Raw genomic sequence first — 14,275 nt, 5'->3', positions numbered from 1 at the left:
GAGCAGGGCCCTGGGCAGAGAGGCCAAGGGGAGAGCTTGAGCCCAGTCCTACCCTGCAGATTCTTGTTCTCCCTCTTGAGGGTCTCCAGGTTGTCCAGGGACTCTTCATAGGCATTCTTGAGCTTGAAAAGTTCCGTGCTCAGGCTGCGTGACTCCTTCTGTGATGCCTCCAGCTCTGCCTGGGTCTCCTCATACTTCTGCTTCCACTCCGCCAGGATCCTGTCAAAGTTGCGCTGCTTCTTGTCCAGAGCAGCGCAGGCTGAGTTGGCACGCTCCAGGTCCACTGAGAGGTCCTCAATCTCTGTCTGCAGCCGGTGCTTGGTCTTTTCCAGTGAGGAGCACTTGGCGTGGGCAGCCTCCACTGCCTCCTCCGCCTCCTGCAGCCGGATGGCCAGCTTCTTCCTGCCGATGACACAAAGGGATGAGGACTCCCAGCCCAAGTGTCATCCCACCTCACTGCTCTAAGGAGAGGTGGCCACAGCCTGACCAAACAGCCCCAAGTCCAGACATGAGCATGCAGTCTCACCCTGGGGTTTGGGAAAGCCCCATCTTTGAATGGAAACCTGCCACCTGCAAGGAACAGACTCCTGCCATGATACTCACTTGGCTTCCTCCAGCTCCTCCGTCCTCTGGATGGCATCTGTCTCATACTTGGTTCTCCACTGGGCTACTTCTGCATTGGCCTTGGACAAGTTCCTCTGGAGCTCGCTCTTGGCCTCCACCTCCTCCTCATACTGCTCCCGCAGCAGGTCGCAGTCGTGCCGGGAGGCTTGCAGGGCATGGGCCAGGGCATTCTTGCTCTGAGGAAGGAAGAACTCATGAGAGGACCAGCTGGACCCAGGACACCAGCCATGGAGCCAGGATTGGTGGCAGCAGGAGGGAACTTCTGTTTTTCGCAGGCTAAGAGCTGCCCGTGGGGCTCCTGTGTGCAGGGTATGTCCCACTTCCCCAGGCCAAGCCAAGAATCTGGGCCACTGCCATAGAAGGACACGTCCTATTCCCCGAGATCTGCATCACTCGGAGATCAGCCATGCCCTAGAAGCCACACCTTGGTCTCTTCCTCCAGCTGCCTCTTCAGTTCCTCAATGTTCTGGGTGAACGAGGTCTTGCCACGGCTCAGCTGGTTGATGAAGGACTCTTTCTCCTCCAGCAGCCGACTCAGCTCCCCTGGGTTCAAACAGAGCCAAACCAGCTACTTTAGGGCCTAAATGCTGCAATCTGCATTAGGCCACGCACCCCGGAGCCTGTGGCCTTCAGCTGCATGGAGACCTCCATCAGTCCCAAGCAAGTCGGGGCCCATAGGCAGAAGTGCACACCAGCAGCTGAAGGTGAAGGAACATCTAGGAACCCCTCTTTGTGATGCCTGAGATCACAGCACATGCCCCAGCACAACCAGCAAAACCACAGAGGTCCTCTTCCTATACAGCACCTCTGAAAGGCCTGAGTGGAGGCATGGCACAGACATCCCACTCCCCTCCACTCCAGATGGAGCTCCTGCTCATGTTTTTTGGTCCATGGGAGAAGCAGGACAGCCACAGCTGTGCCCCAACACCTACCATTCTCGGTCTGCAGCCTGCCCCGCTGCGTGCTCACGTCGGTCAGTTGTCGCTGCAGCTCGTCCACTTTGGACTTGGCCTCGCTCAGCTGGTCCTCATAGGTGCGGCACAGCTTCTCGGCATTGGCCTGCAGGCATCAAGCAAAGCCTTTGTGAGACTCAGTGCTGTCCAGAGAGCACCATTGTCCCAGGCGGGACTCAGCAGCCGCCTCATTAAGGGCAACCGAGCTGGTGAGGGGTCTGGAGCACAAGTCTTGTGAGGAGCGGCTGTGGGAGCTGGGGGTGTTCAGCCTGGAGAAAAGGAGGCTGAGGGGAGACCTTCTCGCTCTCTACAACTCCCTGAAAGGAGGGTGTAGCCAGGGGGGGTCGGTCTCTTCTCCCAAGTCACAGGCGATAGGACAAGAGGAAATGGCCTCAAGTTGTGCCAGGGGAGGTTTAGGATGGATAGTAGGAAAAATTTCTTCACTGAAAGGGTTGTGAAGCATTGGAACAGGCTGCCCAGGGAAGCAGTGGAGGCACCATCCCTGGAGGTATTTAAAAGCTGGGCAGACGTCATGCTGAAGGACATGGGTTAGTGACGGCTCTGGCAGTGTTAGGTTGATGTTTGGACGCGATGATCTTAAAGGTCCCTTCCAACCTGGATAATTGTCTGATTCTATGTCCCTCAAATCAGGACACAGCCTCACCCTGGGACCTCACTGCCCCGCTCAGCCGATCCCATGTGCACACAAGGTAGAGAGTAGGAGCCTCCCCAAGCTTTTGTGTCTCTGCTAAGCTAAGAGTGGCTCTCTGTGGTCACTCTCCCAGGAAATGTCTTCCCAGATCCTCCAGACTTGACTAGGACAAGTAAAGCCTCCTGCAAGCACTGCCATAGTGACATAGGGACAAGCTATACCTAGTGAAAAAGAGGGACTTTGCCATGGCAAAGAGCAACCTAAGACAACATCCCATGGACACGGCTGTGCTGAACACACTGCAACCAGTTACACTGATGTTCACGGAAGAGCTGAACCAGCCCCATACAGAACCGGTGCTCACCTTGTTCTTGGTGAGATATTCAATGTTCGACGTTAGGTCATCCACCTCCATCTTCATCTCGCTCTTCTCCTTCTCCAGCTTCTGTTTGACGCGCTGCAGGTTGTCAATCTGCTCGCTCAGCTCCGCCACACTGTCTGCGTGCTTCTTCCGCAGGGCAGCTGCCGTGGACTCATGCTGCAGGGTCGCCTCCTCCAGGTCCCGCCGCAGCTTCAGGAACTCCGCTTCCCGCTTCTTGTTCATCTCCAGCTGCGTGGCCGTCGCCCCACCGGCCTCCTCCAGCCGCTCGCTCAGTTCCTCCAGCTCCCGTGACACCTCTGCCCGCTGCTTCTCCACCTTGGCTCTGGCAGCACGCTCAGCCTCCAGCTCCTCCTCCAGCTCCTCAATGCGGGCCTGGCAGCGACACAATAAGGCAGCAAACTGGTCAAGCTCCAGCATCTTTGCTCCCCATGATGGAGAGCAAAGTGTCTCCTCGGATGCTGAGGAGCAACAAGCCACCAGCCTGGAGCAAATACTTGGGCTGTTTTGGGGCTCTCTGAGGCAGGCTTGTCTGGTGCTCCTTGGTAGACTCTTTTGCAGAGCAAAGTGTCTCCTTGGATGCTGAGGAGCAACAAGCCACCAGCCTGGAGCAACAGCCTGGAGCAAATACTTGGGCTGTTTTGGGGCTCTCTGAGGCAGGCTTGTCTGGTGCTCCTTGGTAGACTCTTTTGCAGAGCTTCTGCTCTCCTCTGCACCTTGCCATCAGGACCCAGGCTGATACCAGCCTCCCCTTGGTGGGAAGCCATCATGCAAACAGCCTGCACCTGGGGGCCTGTCTCGGCTTGGAAGAAGCCCAACATTCTAGATTTGGATCTTCAGTTTGGGCACTGGATTTAAGGTTTTAGACTGGACAGAGAAGTACATCCTAGAAGCTGTTCCTCATGGGGGTACTAGCATTCACCTCAATAGTTCATTCTTTAATGTTCAGTCCACCACATTTTGGCAGAGGGTTTTGCTTCTGCTAACAATGCCAGCTTTTTCATCCCTCTTTGGCCAAGGAGATGCCCCTGCACTCAGAGAGGGACTGGGACACAGAGATTCTCCAACACACTACATCTGATGGATATTTAGGGCTCCTGGGCTGTGACAACAGTTCTTCCCATCATACCTGGAGCTCCTTGATCTTCTTCTGCAGCTGGGCCTCAGTCACTTGCCCATCCTCAATTCTTGAATTCAGTTGACTCATTTCAAAGTCTTTCCTGTACAGAAAGAAAGCAAAGCCTTTGTTCAGACAAATGTTGTCCTGCCAAGTCCCTCCGGCTCCTGAAGATGGTTCCCTGCACCCAGGTCCAGAGGACAAACAAACCAACCCATAGAAGAAAGGGGCTGCAGGGGTAAGAAGCAGAGCATGGACTGCTCTGAGTGAGGTTTCAAGTGGACTCTGGCTCAGAGGTTTTCCCTAGGTGATGTTCTCCGGTTCCCCAATGAGAATGGGACGTGAGTGATGAAGTCTGTACTTGTAGCTGACATCCCAGCTCCATGTTAGGATCCCACCAGGCAAGTCTTTCCTCCAACCCCACGTACAGAGGAAGCTCTATAGTGCCCTGATGTATTTGTCAGTGCAGCTGACCATCTCCTCAGCATCTCTGCACAGTACCCACAAAAACCAAACCCTCGTTTGGCCTGGACTGATCCCACCAGCAGTGCTCAAAGCCACATCCCACTAACCCCTGCAGAGGCCACATGTTCACGTGATTTAGAGGTGGGCACTGTCCTAGCACAGTAAGGACACAGTCCAGGCACATATCACACACTTACTTTTTGAGTTTCTCCTCCAGCTGCTGTTTGTCATTCTCCAGATCCATTACAGACTCTTGTGTCAACTTCAGGTCTCCTTCAAGCTTCCTCTTTGCTCTTTCCAGGTCCATGCGGACTTTCTTCTCTTGTTCAAGAGAGCTTTCCAGCTGGAGAGTGAAAGGAGACAGGCTAGGGAGGGAAAGGACCCTCCATAGCCCCAGCCTTCGCCATGTCCATTGCTGTGGGAACTTCACCCAGCCCCGAGAGCTATTGCTTAGCTGGTCTCCAGTCCCATTCTCTCTGCCCAGGACTGCTCTCCATGGGGTACTCAGGGCCACCTCTTGGTTCAGGGGCAGTTTGTCAATGGGGTTATTCATTAACTGGCCATAATAAATGGGGATCTTATAATGATCCCACCCTCCAGATAGTGTTCAGGGACAGTCTTTGGGCTTGTCCCTGTCCCAAACCTCTCTCACTTCACTGTCACTGCCCTATGACTCACATCATCCACTTGCTGCTCCAGTTTGACCTTGGCTTTAGTCAGTGTGTTGACCTTGTCTTCCTCAGCCTGCAGGTCATCCAGAGCCTGCTGATGGGCCTCTTGTAGTGCTTTCTTCTCTTTCGTCAGCTTGGCAATGATCTCATCCAGAGCAGCCATCTCTTCTATCAGGTTTTTAACCTAGATCCGTGGGGTCAAAAATTAAGTGCATCTTCTCAGGAACAGGGGAAGCAAAGCTAATACAGTAGCCTCACCCATGAAAGGCAGGAGTCCATGATCAACAGCAGCTGCCAGCCCCCTCCCCTTGGCCAGGCTGGTTCCACGAGATGGTTTGCCAATGCCCCAAATCACTTGTCATTGCACAGAACTATTTGCCCATACCAGTCCTGTGCCATGAGGCAGGACACCAGAGGGTTTTGCTCTCTCCCACACGTTTTTGCACTCTGCCTTGCCCCAGCTCCCACACACCAGCAGCCTTGTCCCCGACGTTTCCCTTTGGTGCCACCACGAGCACCGAGGCTCCTGGGCAACGAGGCTGTACTCTGCAGGAAGGGTCAGTTACCTTGTTCTCAGTGGCATGCTTCTCCTTCTCCACCTTGGCCAGCGTGATCTCTAGGTCATCAATGTCCTTCTTCAGCTCTGCACACTCATCCTCCAGCTTGCGTTTCTTGGCAGTGAGGTCTGAGTTCATCTCCTCCTCATCCTCCAGACGCTCTGTCAGCTCCTTCACCTTGGCCTCCAGCTGGATCTTGGACTTGATCAGCAGGTCACAGCGTTCCTCTGCATCTGCCAGGTTGTCTTGCTCCTGGGGCAGGCACAGGAGAGCTGGTGCTCATCCAACCACCCCAAGAGCATCCCAGCAGGCTCGCAGCCATGCCACCCTGGCCCAGAGCTGGAGCTCTCCTTGTGGAAAGGGCAGAGCAAGCCAAGATGCTTGGGTGCACAAAAGCTCCAGTCACTGCCCTTTTCCAACTAACACTAACCAGGGCCAAAGACCTAACTGCAATTAAATTTTCCAGAGGAAGGAAACACTGAACTGACACTTCCTCATACAGAAATGGCATAGATTAGCCAGAGCTTGGCAAGCAAACACTCCCATCCCTCCCCCTCCAATGTGAGGAGATCACCCTTTCCCATTGCTTCAGGTTTGCACTGACTCTAACATCGCAATTCAAACAGACTGTGGCAATGAGGGGGTCTCAGAACTGCAAGAGGCTGAAGGAGGGATCTATCACGCTCTGCTCCTTCATCCACCCATGGACTCTACTATTTTTACACTTCCAGAGAGAGGGTGAAGCACTCACTGCCTGCAGCTGGAGAGCCAGGTCATTCTTCTCCTGGATCATGGAGACCTGTTTCTCTTCCAGCTCCTTTCTCTTAGCCTCAGACTTCTCCAGAGCCTCCTTCAGCTTCTGGAACTCCTCCTTCAGGTTGGACATTTCCTTCTCAGTCTGAGCAGACTTGAGTAAAGGCTTGATCTTGAAGAACAGCTTCATCCAGGACCAGTTCTTGACAGCATTGAAGGCCCGGATATTCCACTGAATGGTATAGAGGGCTTCCCTGGAGGGATAGAAGCACAGCACCATCATGAGTGTTGATTCCCCACCTCCCACCTTCACCGCAGCAGAGACCTGGCTTTTGCAGGCCTGGACATGGCTCTTTTCTCCACCAGGAGGGCAAATGGCAGTAGGTTGAATGAAGGTACATTGTCTGCACACTGCAGTGGCCATAGTGGGATGGGTGGTGTGGCCTGGCTGTCAGGTCTTCTCACTCTACATCCCTCTGAATCTTCAAGTGGAAACCAAAGGCTCCCCTCACCTAGACACACTGACCCTCCCTACCAGGCCATGGCAGAGTTCTTACAGGTCTGCCTCCATCCCTTCAGGACAGGGCCTTACCCAACCGCTGCCAGCCATAGGCAAGCCCCACAGATCAAACCCACTGAAATGTGCAGAAGGAGCAAGGAGATGCTCACAAAGTTCTGCCTCCCTCAGAACTCTACCTCCTGCTGATGATCTTCTGATACTCAATGCGCATGAGGTGCCCGCGGATTCTGGCCTGCAGCATGGTCAGGATCTTGGCCAGACGCTCATCTCGCATCTCTTCCAGCAAGCCCAGCAAACCAGCCTTGAAGAACACCTGCAGACAAGAGAGTGAGAACAGAGTCAACACCAGAGAGGACAGAGGGCTCAGGACTAATATAACATGTCAGAGAGACCTGGGCCCAAAGTAGGGATACACAGAGCAGTGAGAGCTACACGCTGCAGGTTTAGGTGCCCTCCCTGCACAGGCACACACTCACACTCTGCACTGATTGGGGGAGCACCCACATCAAACCTCCCTGCCCTGCACATCCCCTCACACCTCCCAGCAGGGACTAGCTACTGTGTTGGGTGGCATGAGATCAGGCAGCAGTGACCTCCTCAGACCTGTTTCTTCCTCTGCCCTCCTCAATCCCTTCAAGGACCACACTCAACCTGCAGAGTACAGGGCTTCAGCAGGGCGGTGGCCAGGCAGAGAGCAAGCTGGGCACAGAGAGCAAACTGGGATTGCAGAGAGACAGAAGGGGCAATGTCCCTCTCCCGAGGACCAGCTGCCTGGTCTCACCTTGGTATGACCAAACTTGTACTGAGAGTGGTCCAGTTCCAGGGAGCTCAGCAGCTTCTCTGTAGCCTTTCTGCTGTCCACAAACTTGTCATCTGGAATAGCTGCTGGATTCAGGATACGGTAGCTGCAGGGACAAAGCAGAGGGAGGACATGCAAGAGAATGCCAGCACAGAGTTGATGGCTCCATCATCATCCCTGTGCCCCAGTCATGCCAGTTCCCCCTGGAAGCATGTTGCTGCAACACAGGCTGGACCAGTATATGAACCAGGAGCTCCAGGGCACAGTATGGGCTCTTCTGCAGAGCAGACACCAGGGAACCCTGCCAGATATTAGTCCCAGAACACAAGGAAGACTGTGCAGGAGAAGGCCACATGCCTGGTCAGGACCAGGCCAAGCAGGGTGGATAGGGCCAGCCTGGAGAATGTTAAGGATTCCGTCCCTGGAAGTATTCAAGACCAGGATTTGTGGTTTTGAGTAACCTGGTCTCATGGGAGGAGTCCCTGCCCTGGGCAGGGGGTTGGAACTCGGTGATCTTTAAGGTCCCTTCCAACCCAAACCATTCTATGGTTCTATGATCCCAAGAGCAGAGAGAAATCTGAGCCATGATTGGCAGACCTGGTGGCCTTGCCACCATCCACCTGCACCAGCCCTGCATTCAGTATCTCAAACATCACCAGCCCTGCTGTGTCATCATGTCTGGCACCAAATTATCCATGTCTGGAACCAGAGAGCCAGCAGCGGAGCTACCCCAAACTGTGCACACACTGGACATACTGTGGTGGTTCAGACCAGCCCTGCACAAGCTGGGGAGCAGGTCAGAGCCAGGGCAAGTCTTTCACCCCCTCAGAACATGTGTGGGTTGCTGGGCAAGGAAGAAGAGGGAGTTACCGCTGCTTGAAGTCTGCATAGAGGATCCTGTTAGGGAATCCCTTACGGCAGATGCGGATACCTTCAAGGACACCATTACACCGCAGCTGGTGTAGCACCAGGAAGGCATCCATGGCTCCTAAGGGTGAAAACAAAGATGGGGCAGACACTCAGCCCAAGAGGACAGGGGAAATCGAGCTGCAGCGTGGGCCTGAGCTCCGGAAACAGCCCATGGTTTTGAAGATGGGTGTTAACTTGTCCTGCAGGCCTGTGCTGAGCACCAGCATTTCAGCCTGAGCCCCAGATGGTGGAAATCAGCTCCATCCATGCCTGCTGTTATACACAAGGGCAAGGCAGCCCAACCATCAATGCACAGCCAAACTGGAAGCCTGGCAAAACCCATTCTCCTCAGTAGAGGATACTGGCATGGGTGACAGGGGTTTCCATGTTGAGATGGGCCAGGTCTCAGCAGCAGCATAACTGCTGCAAGAAAGGGGTTGGGGAGAAGGTGGATGCAAGAGTCCCTGCCAGCTCCCACACTGCCAGTCCATGCATACCTGGGGTCTTTGTCTCATTGGGGATGATGCAGCGGACAAAGTGGGGCTGAGTGGAGCGCAGGTTGGTCATCAGCTTGTTGAGATTCTCCTGTAGGGCAGACACAGGGGATGAGGCATGAAGTGACAGCTCTGCTCCCCTACAACACTTCTCTCCAGCCTCTTACCCCCTCAGGCAGGGAGAGAGCAGACACCGAGAGCCCCTCACCACTCTTCATGAGAGAGGGGAATTTCCTTCTGCTTGGCTGCTCTCTGGGCAGCCCCATAGCAGGACCACTGCCTTCTGCCAGGGTGGGAGCGATGGCAGAGTGGAGTGGACTGGACTGGCAGACGTGCCAAATGGCATCTGCAGGTTTTGCTATGCCAGAGAGAGGTGCCAGATGCTTCCCGAGTATTTGTAGGTAAAGTTTTGCTGCAGGAGAGAGCCGGGAACACAGGACTGAGCATACTCCTGGTACACAGCTCTGCTGCTGTCCCTCAGCCCTGCCCTCAGTGTCCTGCAAGTCTAGTGGTGGCAACCCCAGGGCCAGGTTCTCCCTGTACCCCCACAGTGCCATCCATGCCCTTTGGCTGTGACAAGGGGCCCTGCTTATCCAGCCTGGGCCTCCTTTTCTCTCCAAGTCAGGGCTCAAGCAAAGACATGACCCTGTCTTTTCTTGTGGGAAAGGCATCTGCACCATCGATCTTTCCAGGCTGCCTTCCCCTGCTCATACAGGCTCAGCCTGTCCAGGACCAGCTCAAGGAAGGGAATGCTTTCCCACAGCTCCATATCATCATGGGGCAACTTCTCACCACAGACACCTTTTTCCCCAAGGCCTGTGACTATTCAGGAGGAAGAAAGTCACACATCTTCCTGCACGGGGGCTCTGACACAAGCGCTGCCCTCTTTGAGCACCCTGTCACCACAAGGCTGTCATGGCAGGACACAGCTTTGGGCTTGCGCACCCCTCTGTGCTGTTTTCCAGTTGCTTAAGCTCTGGGGTGGACAAATAACTCCTGTGGTGAGGATGGGAACTGGGGTGCGTGTTATCCTGAGCTGTCAAATAGCTCAGGTCACCTCCTTGGACAGGACAGCAGAGAGCTGCCTGCTCAGAGACCTGTAAGATCTTCCTCCATTTTCTTCTGCCCAAAGGCTGTCCTTCCCGCCGATAAGAATGAGGAGAGAAGTAGCACAGACTTAAAGTGATGTTCATGTAATACATTATCTAAACATCACTACAAGTCTTAACTGCCGCTCTCTCAAAGGCGAAGGAGCTGCCGGGCAGCGCAAGCATCACATGGGCAGAAGCAGTACAAGCCCCAGCTCAAAGGGAGCCATGGCTCTCCCAGCCTGGAGCTTCATGTCCCTCTCTAGCAGCTTGGGCACAGGACTGGGACTCTGCCAGGCACAGGTCCCTCACCCAGGGACGAGAGGGTGTTAGGAGCTTTTGCCCAGTGGTGGTCCTTCAGGAGCTTTGATGGTCCTTCAGGCCCCAGGAGCTCATGTGCAAGATATCCCAAAGTCTTGTCAGGGAAGTGGGACTGATACTGGGACACTCTGAACATGCTTCCCTCATGGCCTTGGATGACGGGCTGGCTCTTACCTTGTGAAGCTGCGACACTGTTTGGAAAGAAGCTGCCTTTTTACGTTTCTCCTTGGTCCCTGGCTTGTGAGGTTCCTCTGTTGGGTTGAAATATTGATTGATTACATCAGCAAAGCATCTGCTCAGCTTGGAGGACTGAGGAGCACCCTCAAACACCCTTGAAGCACCCACAGCACCTGCTCTCTATAGAGTGCCCTGCTGCAGAGCATAGCACCAGACCACCAAAAAGATCTCCCGCAGCACCCAGCTCTGGGTGTTGCTCCTCAGTTCTTGGTAACAGGAGACCCCTTCACACATCCCAAGTCACAGGGCCACCAGGGCAGCTCTACAGCATCACACAAGCTCAGCCTGATCCTAACCACCCACCTAAAGCCCCTGGGCCAGCACTGTACATCCAGAGTACCCATGTACCCAGATCAGAGAGGTTTTAGGGGTCAATGTGGGTCTTCCCTTTGCCCAGGCTGCTTGGTGCAGGAATGCTGCCCCAACAGTCAGGCGTGGGGAGGCTTTGATGTAAAGGGAGGGAGAGAACAAGGCCAAAAAAGGGGTGACGTCATTCCTCACCTGAAGTAGAGCCCACATAGTTCTCATAGAGGGAGGCCAGGAGCTTGTTTTGGGATTTTTGGAAGACGGACACCACTGTCTCATTCAGGGGGTCCTTGTTCTTGTCCAACCACCCAATGATGTTGTACGGCACCTGTCACCAGAGGAGAGAGGCAAAGGTAAGGACAGCCCCTGCAAGGGGGAAGGTGTGGATGCTGTGGAAGAGCTGACAAGGGACGTACCACACCAGCATAGTGCACAAGCTCAAAGTGGGCCTCGTATTTCCGTTTTTTATCCGGCCGGGGCTTCTGGAAGTTGGGTGACTTCCCAAGGTGGTTGTCGTAGAGCTTAGCTTTGAACGACATGTCGGAAGCTTTCGGGAACATGCACTCCTCTTCGAGGATGGACAGGATTCCCAGTGGCTGCAGGGAGAAAGTGGTATAAAGAGCTTTGAGCTCAGTGTTACCATGTCCCACCCTAGAATGAGGGATTCTCTGTGCCACTGAGGAAGGCGAGGCAAGGATTGACTTGGGAGAACTCATTCAGGCAAATGTTGCAAGACGTTGACCATGGGGCAAACTAACAGTGGTGTATTCCAGACCACATCTGACCTCCAGACAGTCAGAGTGGGACTGGCCAGGCCTGCCAGACACGGAGGGTTGCCCAGGTCCATCAGATTGTTGGGAAGGGGAAATCCTCTCCAGTATTCTGACAGGTTTGCTCCTTTCAAAAAAAAAAAAAAAAAGCCATTTCCTCCATGTAAGAGTGGAAATCTTTTATACCAGCTGCTCTGAATCAGCAAGTACTCAAGTAAGAGGCACTGTGGGGCAGCAAGTGGGTAGGAAAAAAGGGGCAGAGATCGCTGTTCTCTGGAAGAAAAGGCCACACCAGGTTTTGTGGCTCACTGGTGGGTAGGAACAGAACTTCTGTGGTTTCATACAGTCAACATTTGTGCCAACAAGGACTCAATGATCTGGAGGCTCTGAGCTGTAAGTGTGGGGAAAACAAATCTAGGGACTTGCCACTGCCTGGGGAGGGAATAATTTCATTTCTGGTAGCAGAGCACCCCTCACTATTCCAGTCTTGCAAAAAAGCCACCTACCAGAAGTACCATTCCTGTGCCCTGACTCATGCTTTACCTTCTCAATCAAGTCGATGCAAGCCTGCAGGTCCAGGCCAAAGTCAATGAAGACCCATTCGATGCCTTCCTTCTTGTATTCTTCTTGCTCCAGGACAAACATGTGGTGGTTGAAGAACTGTTGCAGCTTCTCGTTGGTGAAGTTGATGCACAGCTGCTCAAAGCTGTTGAACTGCAAGAACAAAAAAAACCTGCATCAGAAGGAGAAGCTCCAGAGGTGAAGGGATTCACTCTTCTGCTTTGTCTGGGTGTGAAGAGTGATCTCTTCACTGCCAGGCTCAGCTCGATTGCTGCCAGAGCAGGTAATCGGGAAGCATTGGAGATGTGCTCACAGCAATGTTAGAACAGTCCCTGTGAGCTGCCTGTTTGCTCCAGATAAATTAATTCAGACAACAGCTCTTTTTCTTACCAAGGCCAGCAGTTTCTTGGAGAAGACAGAGCTGCCAGACACTAGGGGACTGATCTAGCTATAACATTCCCCCGAACCCATTGCAGGGGACCTGCAGAACTCACGTCAAAGATCTCGAAGCCTGCAATGTCCAGTACTCCAATGAAGAACTGCCTGGCCAGCTTGGTGTCTAGGGTCTTGTTGATCCGAGTCACCAGCCACTTGAACATACGATCATAGGTGGCTTTAGCCAGGGCTCCCACAGCGTAGACAACCTGCCAAAGCAAATCATAGTGCAGGTCATGAGCACTTGTGCTTCTCCCTGCTTTTGTAGGGGCTAGAGGCTGAAGAAGGGAGCTCCTCTTAGTACACAAAGGACAGACAGACCGACCCAGGGAGTTCATGGTTACAGGACAGGCTCCAAGATTAGTTTTCACATGCTCACAACTGTGTTCATGTGTCCCTGGCCTGGGCTTAGCCTCCAAGATCTTAGGATACAGATTCAGTCTCAAGTGATATTTTCAGAAGCCCTGTGCATGGCCGGAGCCTACAGCTCACTATGGATAAGACATCAGCTCCTACGGTCCTCTTGAATTTTACTCAAGGACTGGCTTGCACTATTCAGGCCAGGTTTGGGTTCCTAACTGTGATGTGGCTGGAATCTGACAAGATACATTTTTGGTGCATTTGAGTCTCCCATAAGATTAGTATAGATGAGTTTTAGATGAGTATTTAGATGAGTTTTCTACTTTCCAGAGCTCAGCTCTTCATGGGAATCTCTGCAGCAGACCCATAGAAACTGGACCTCTTCTGGCTGTGATCCACCCCACATTTCAGAGACACTGAATTGAACCCTCCACCTTGGTTAATATCCAAAGTTATCTGCCAGCTCTGCACCAACTTCCCTAGCTGCTAAAAGCCAGTAAGTGTGGATACGTCTTCTCGTGCTACTCTGAGTCTCCTCCTAAACCCAAGAGAGTGAATGGAAGCACTGGTTGCCCTGTGCAGAGAACGTGACGCGGTGAGCCTGCCTGCAGAGGAGCCACATACCAGCATGAGCAGGGAGCCTGTGTCCTGGCACACTCACCTGTTCCACGTTCTGACCTTTGGTCACGTATTCATTGCCCACTTTCACACGAGGATGGAGCAGCCCCTTGATGAGGTCAGCTGAGCTGATCCCCATGAGGTAGGCAGCTTTGTCAGCACCTGCAAAAGAGTACAAAGGCATGAGAAGCCAGCAAGGAAGCCCCAAGAAGGAAAAAAAAAAAAAGAAAACAAAACAAAAAAAAATCACTAGCTCTTCTGCTGATCAGTGCTAACTATACTAGTTTTTCCACCTGCTCCAGAGCCTCCTCCAGTGTCTAGTGGGATTTCTTATCTTGGATATTTTATGATGCTTTTAAAGTCCAGACCTCCTGCCTGAGAAGTTACTGGTTGGAGGAGATGGCCATAGCAGACCTGCTGCACCTTACCAGGAGCCTATCAGGTTTTTGAGACTTCTTGATCTGGGGATCTCTATGCATTTTTTCAGTGGAAGCTTGGATTCCTGTGCAGTGAATTTGAACTCACCAGAAGAGAGGTGATTTTCTTGCTTATCTTTCATAGACTCCTAATAGCAGATTGTAGCTAGAAAATCAGCTCTGTAGGGAAATCATCGCTAGATCAAAATCTTCTTTAATGACCAGGTAGCAGCTGAATCCTGTGTAGACATTCCTCAGGCAAGGGGAACT

General features: G+C 53.2%; 1 protein-coding gene across 1 annotated transcript in view; it reads right to left on the bottom strand.

The window, feature by feature from the left end:
• Positions 1-14,275, bottom strand: part of MYH7B (myosin heavy chain 7B) — a 28,790-nt gene that overhangs the window by 3,637 nt on the left and 10,878 nt on the right. The window contains exons 13-32 of the mRNA XM_074156863.1: positions 13,633-13,751; positions 12,671-12,820; positions 12,159-12,329; positions 11,262-11,441; positions 11,041-11,173; positions 10,477-10,553; positions 8,897-8,984; positions 8,361-8,478; positions 7,473-7,596; positions 6,868-7,004; positions 6,170-6,425; positions 5,428-5,670; positions 4,869-5,045; positions 4,388-4,533; positions 3,738-3,828; positions 2,594-2,983; positions 1,557-1,683; positions 1,049-1,167; positions 604-800; positions 53-402 (exon numbers count right to left, since the gene is read on the bottom strand). Coding sequence (XP_074012964.1) covers positions 53-402; positions 604-800; positions 1,049-1,167; positions 1,557-1,683; positions 2,594-2,983; positions 3,738-3,828; positions 4,388-4,533; positions 4,869-5,045; positions 5,428-5,670; positions 6,170-6,425; positions 6,868-7,004; positions 7,473-7,596; positions 8,361-8,478; positions 8,897-8,984; positions 10,477-10,553; positions 11,041-11,173; positions 11,262-11,441; positions 12,159-12,329; positions 12,671-12,820; positions 13,633-13,751 — 3,393 coding nt within the window. The remainder of the gene's footprint in view (positions 1-52; positions 403-603; positions 801-1,048; positions 1,168-1,556; positions 1,684-2,593; positions 2,984-3,737; positions 3,829-4,387; positions 4,534-4,868; positions 5,046-5,427; positions 5,671-6,169; positions 6,426-6,867; positions 7,005-7,472; positions 7,597-8,360; positions 8,479-8,896; positions 8,985-10,476; positions 10,554-11,040; positions 11,174-11,261; positions 11,442-12,158; positions 12,330-12,670; positions 12,821-13,632; positions 13,752-14,275) is intronic.

Source organism: Numenius arquata, chromosome 12 (assembly GCF_964106895.1).
Source record: "Numenius arquata chromosome 12, bNumArq3.hap1.1, whole genome shotgun sequence".
Classification (NCBI taxonomy): Eukaryota; Metazoa; Chordata; class Aves; order Charadriiformes; family Scolopacidae; genus Numenius; species Numenius arquata.
This window is presented reverse-complemented; position numbering and strand designations above follow the sequence as displayed.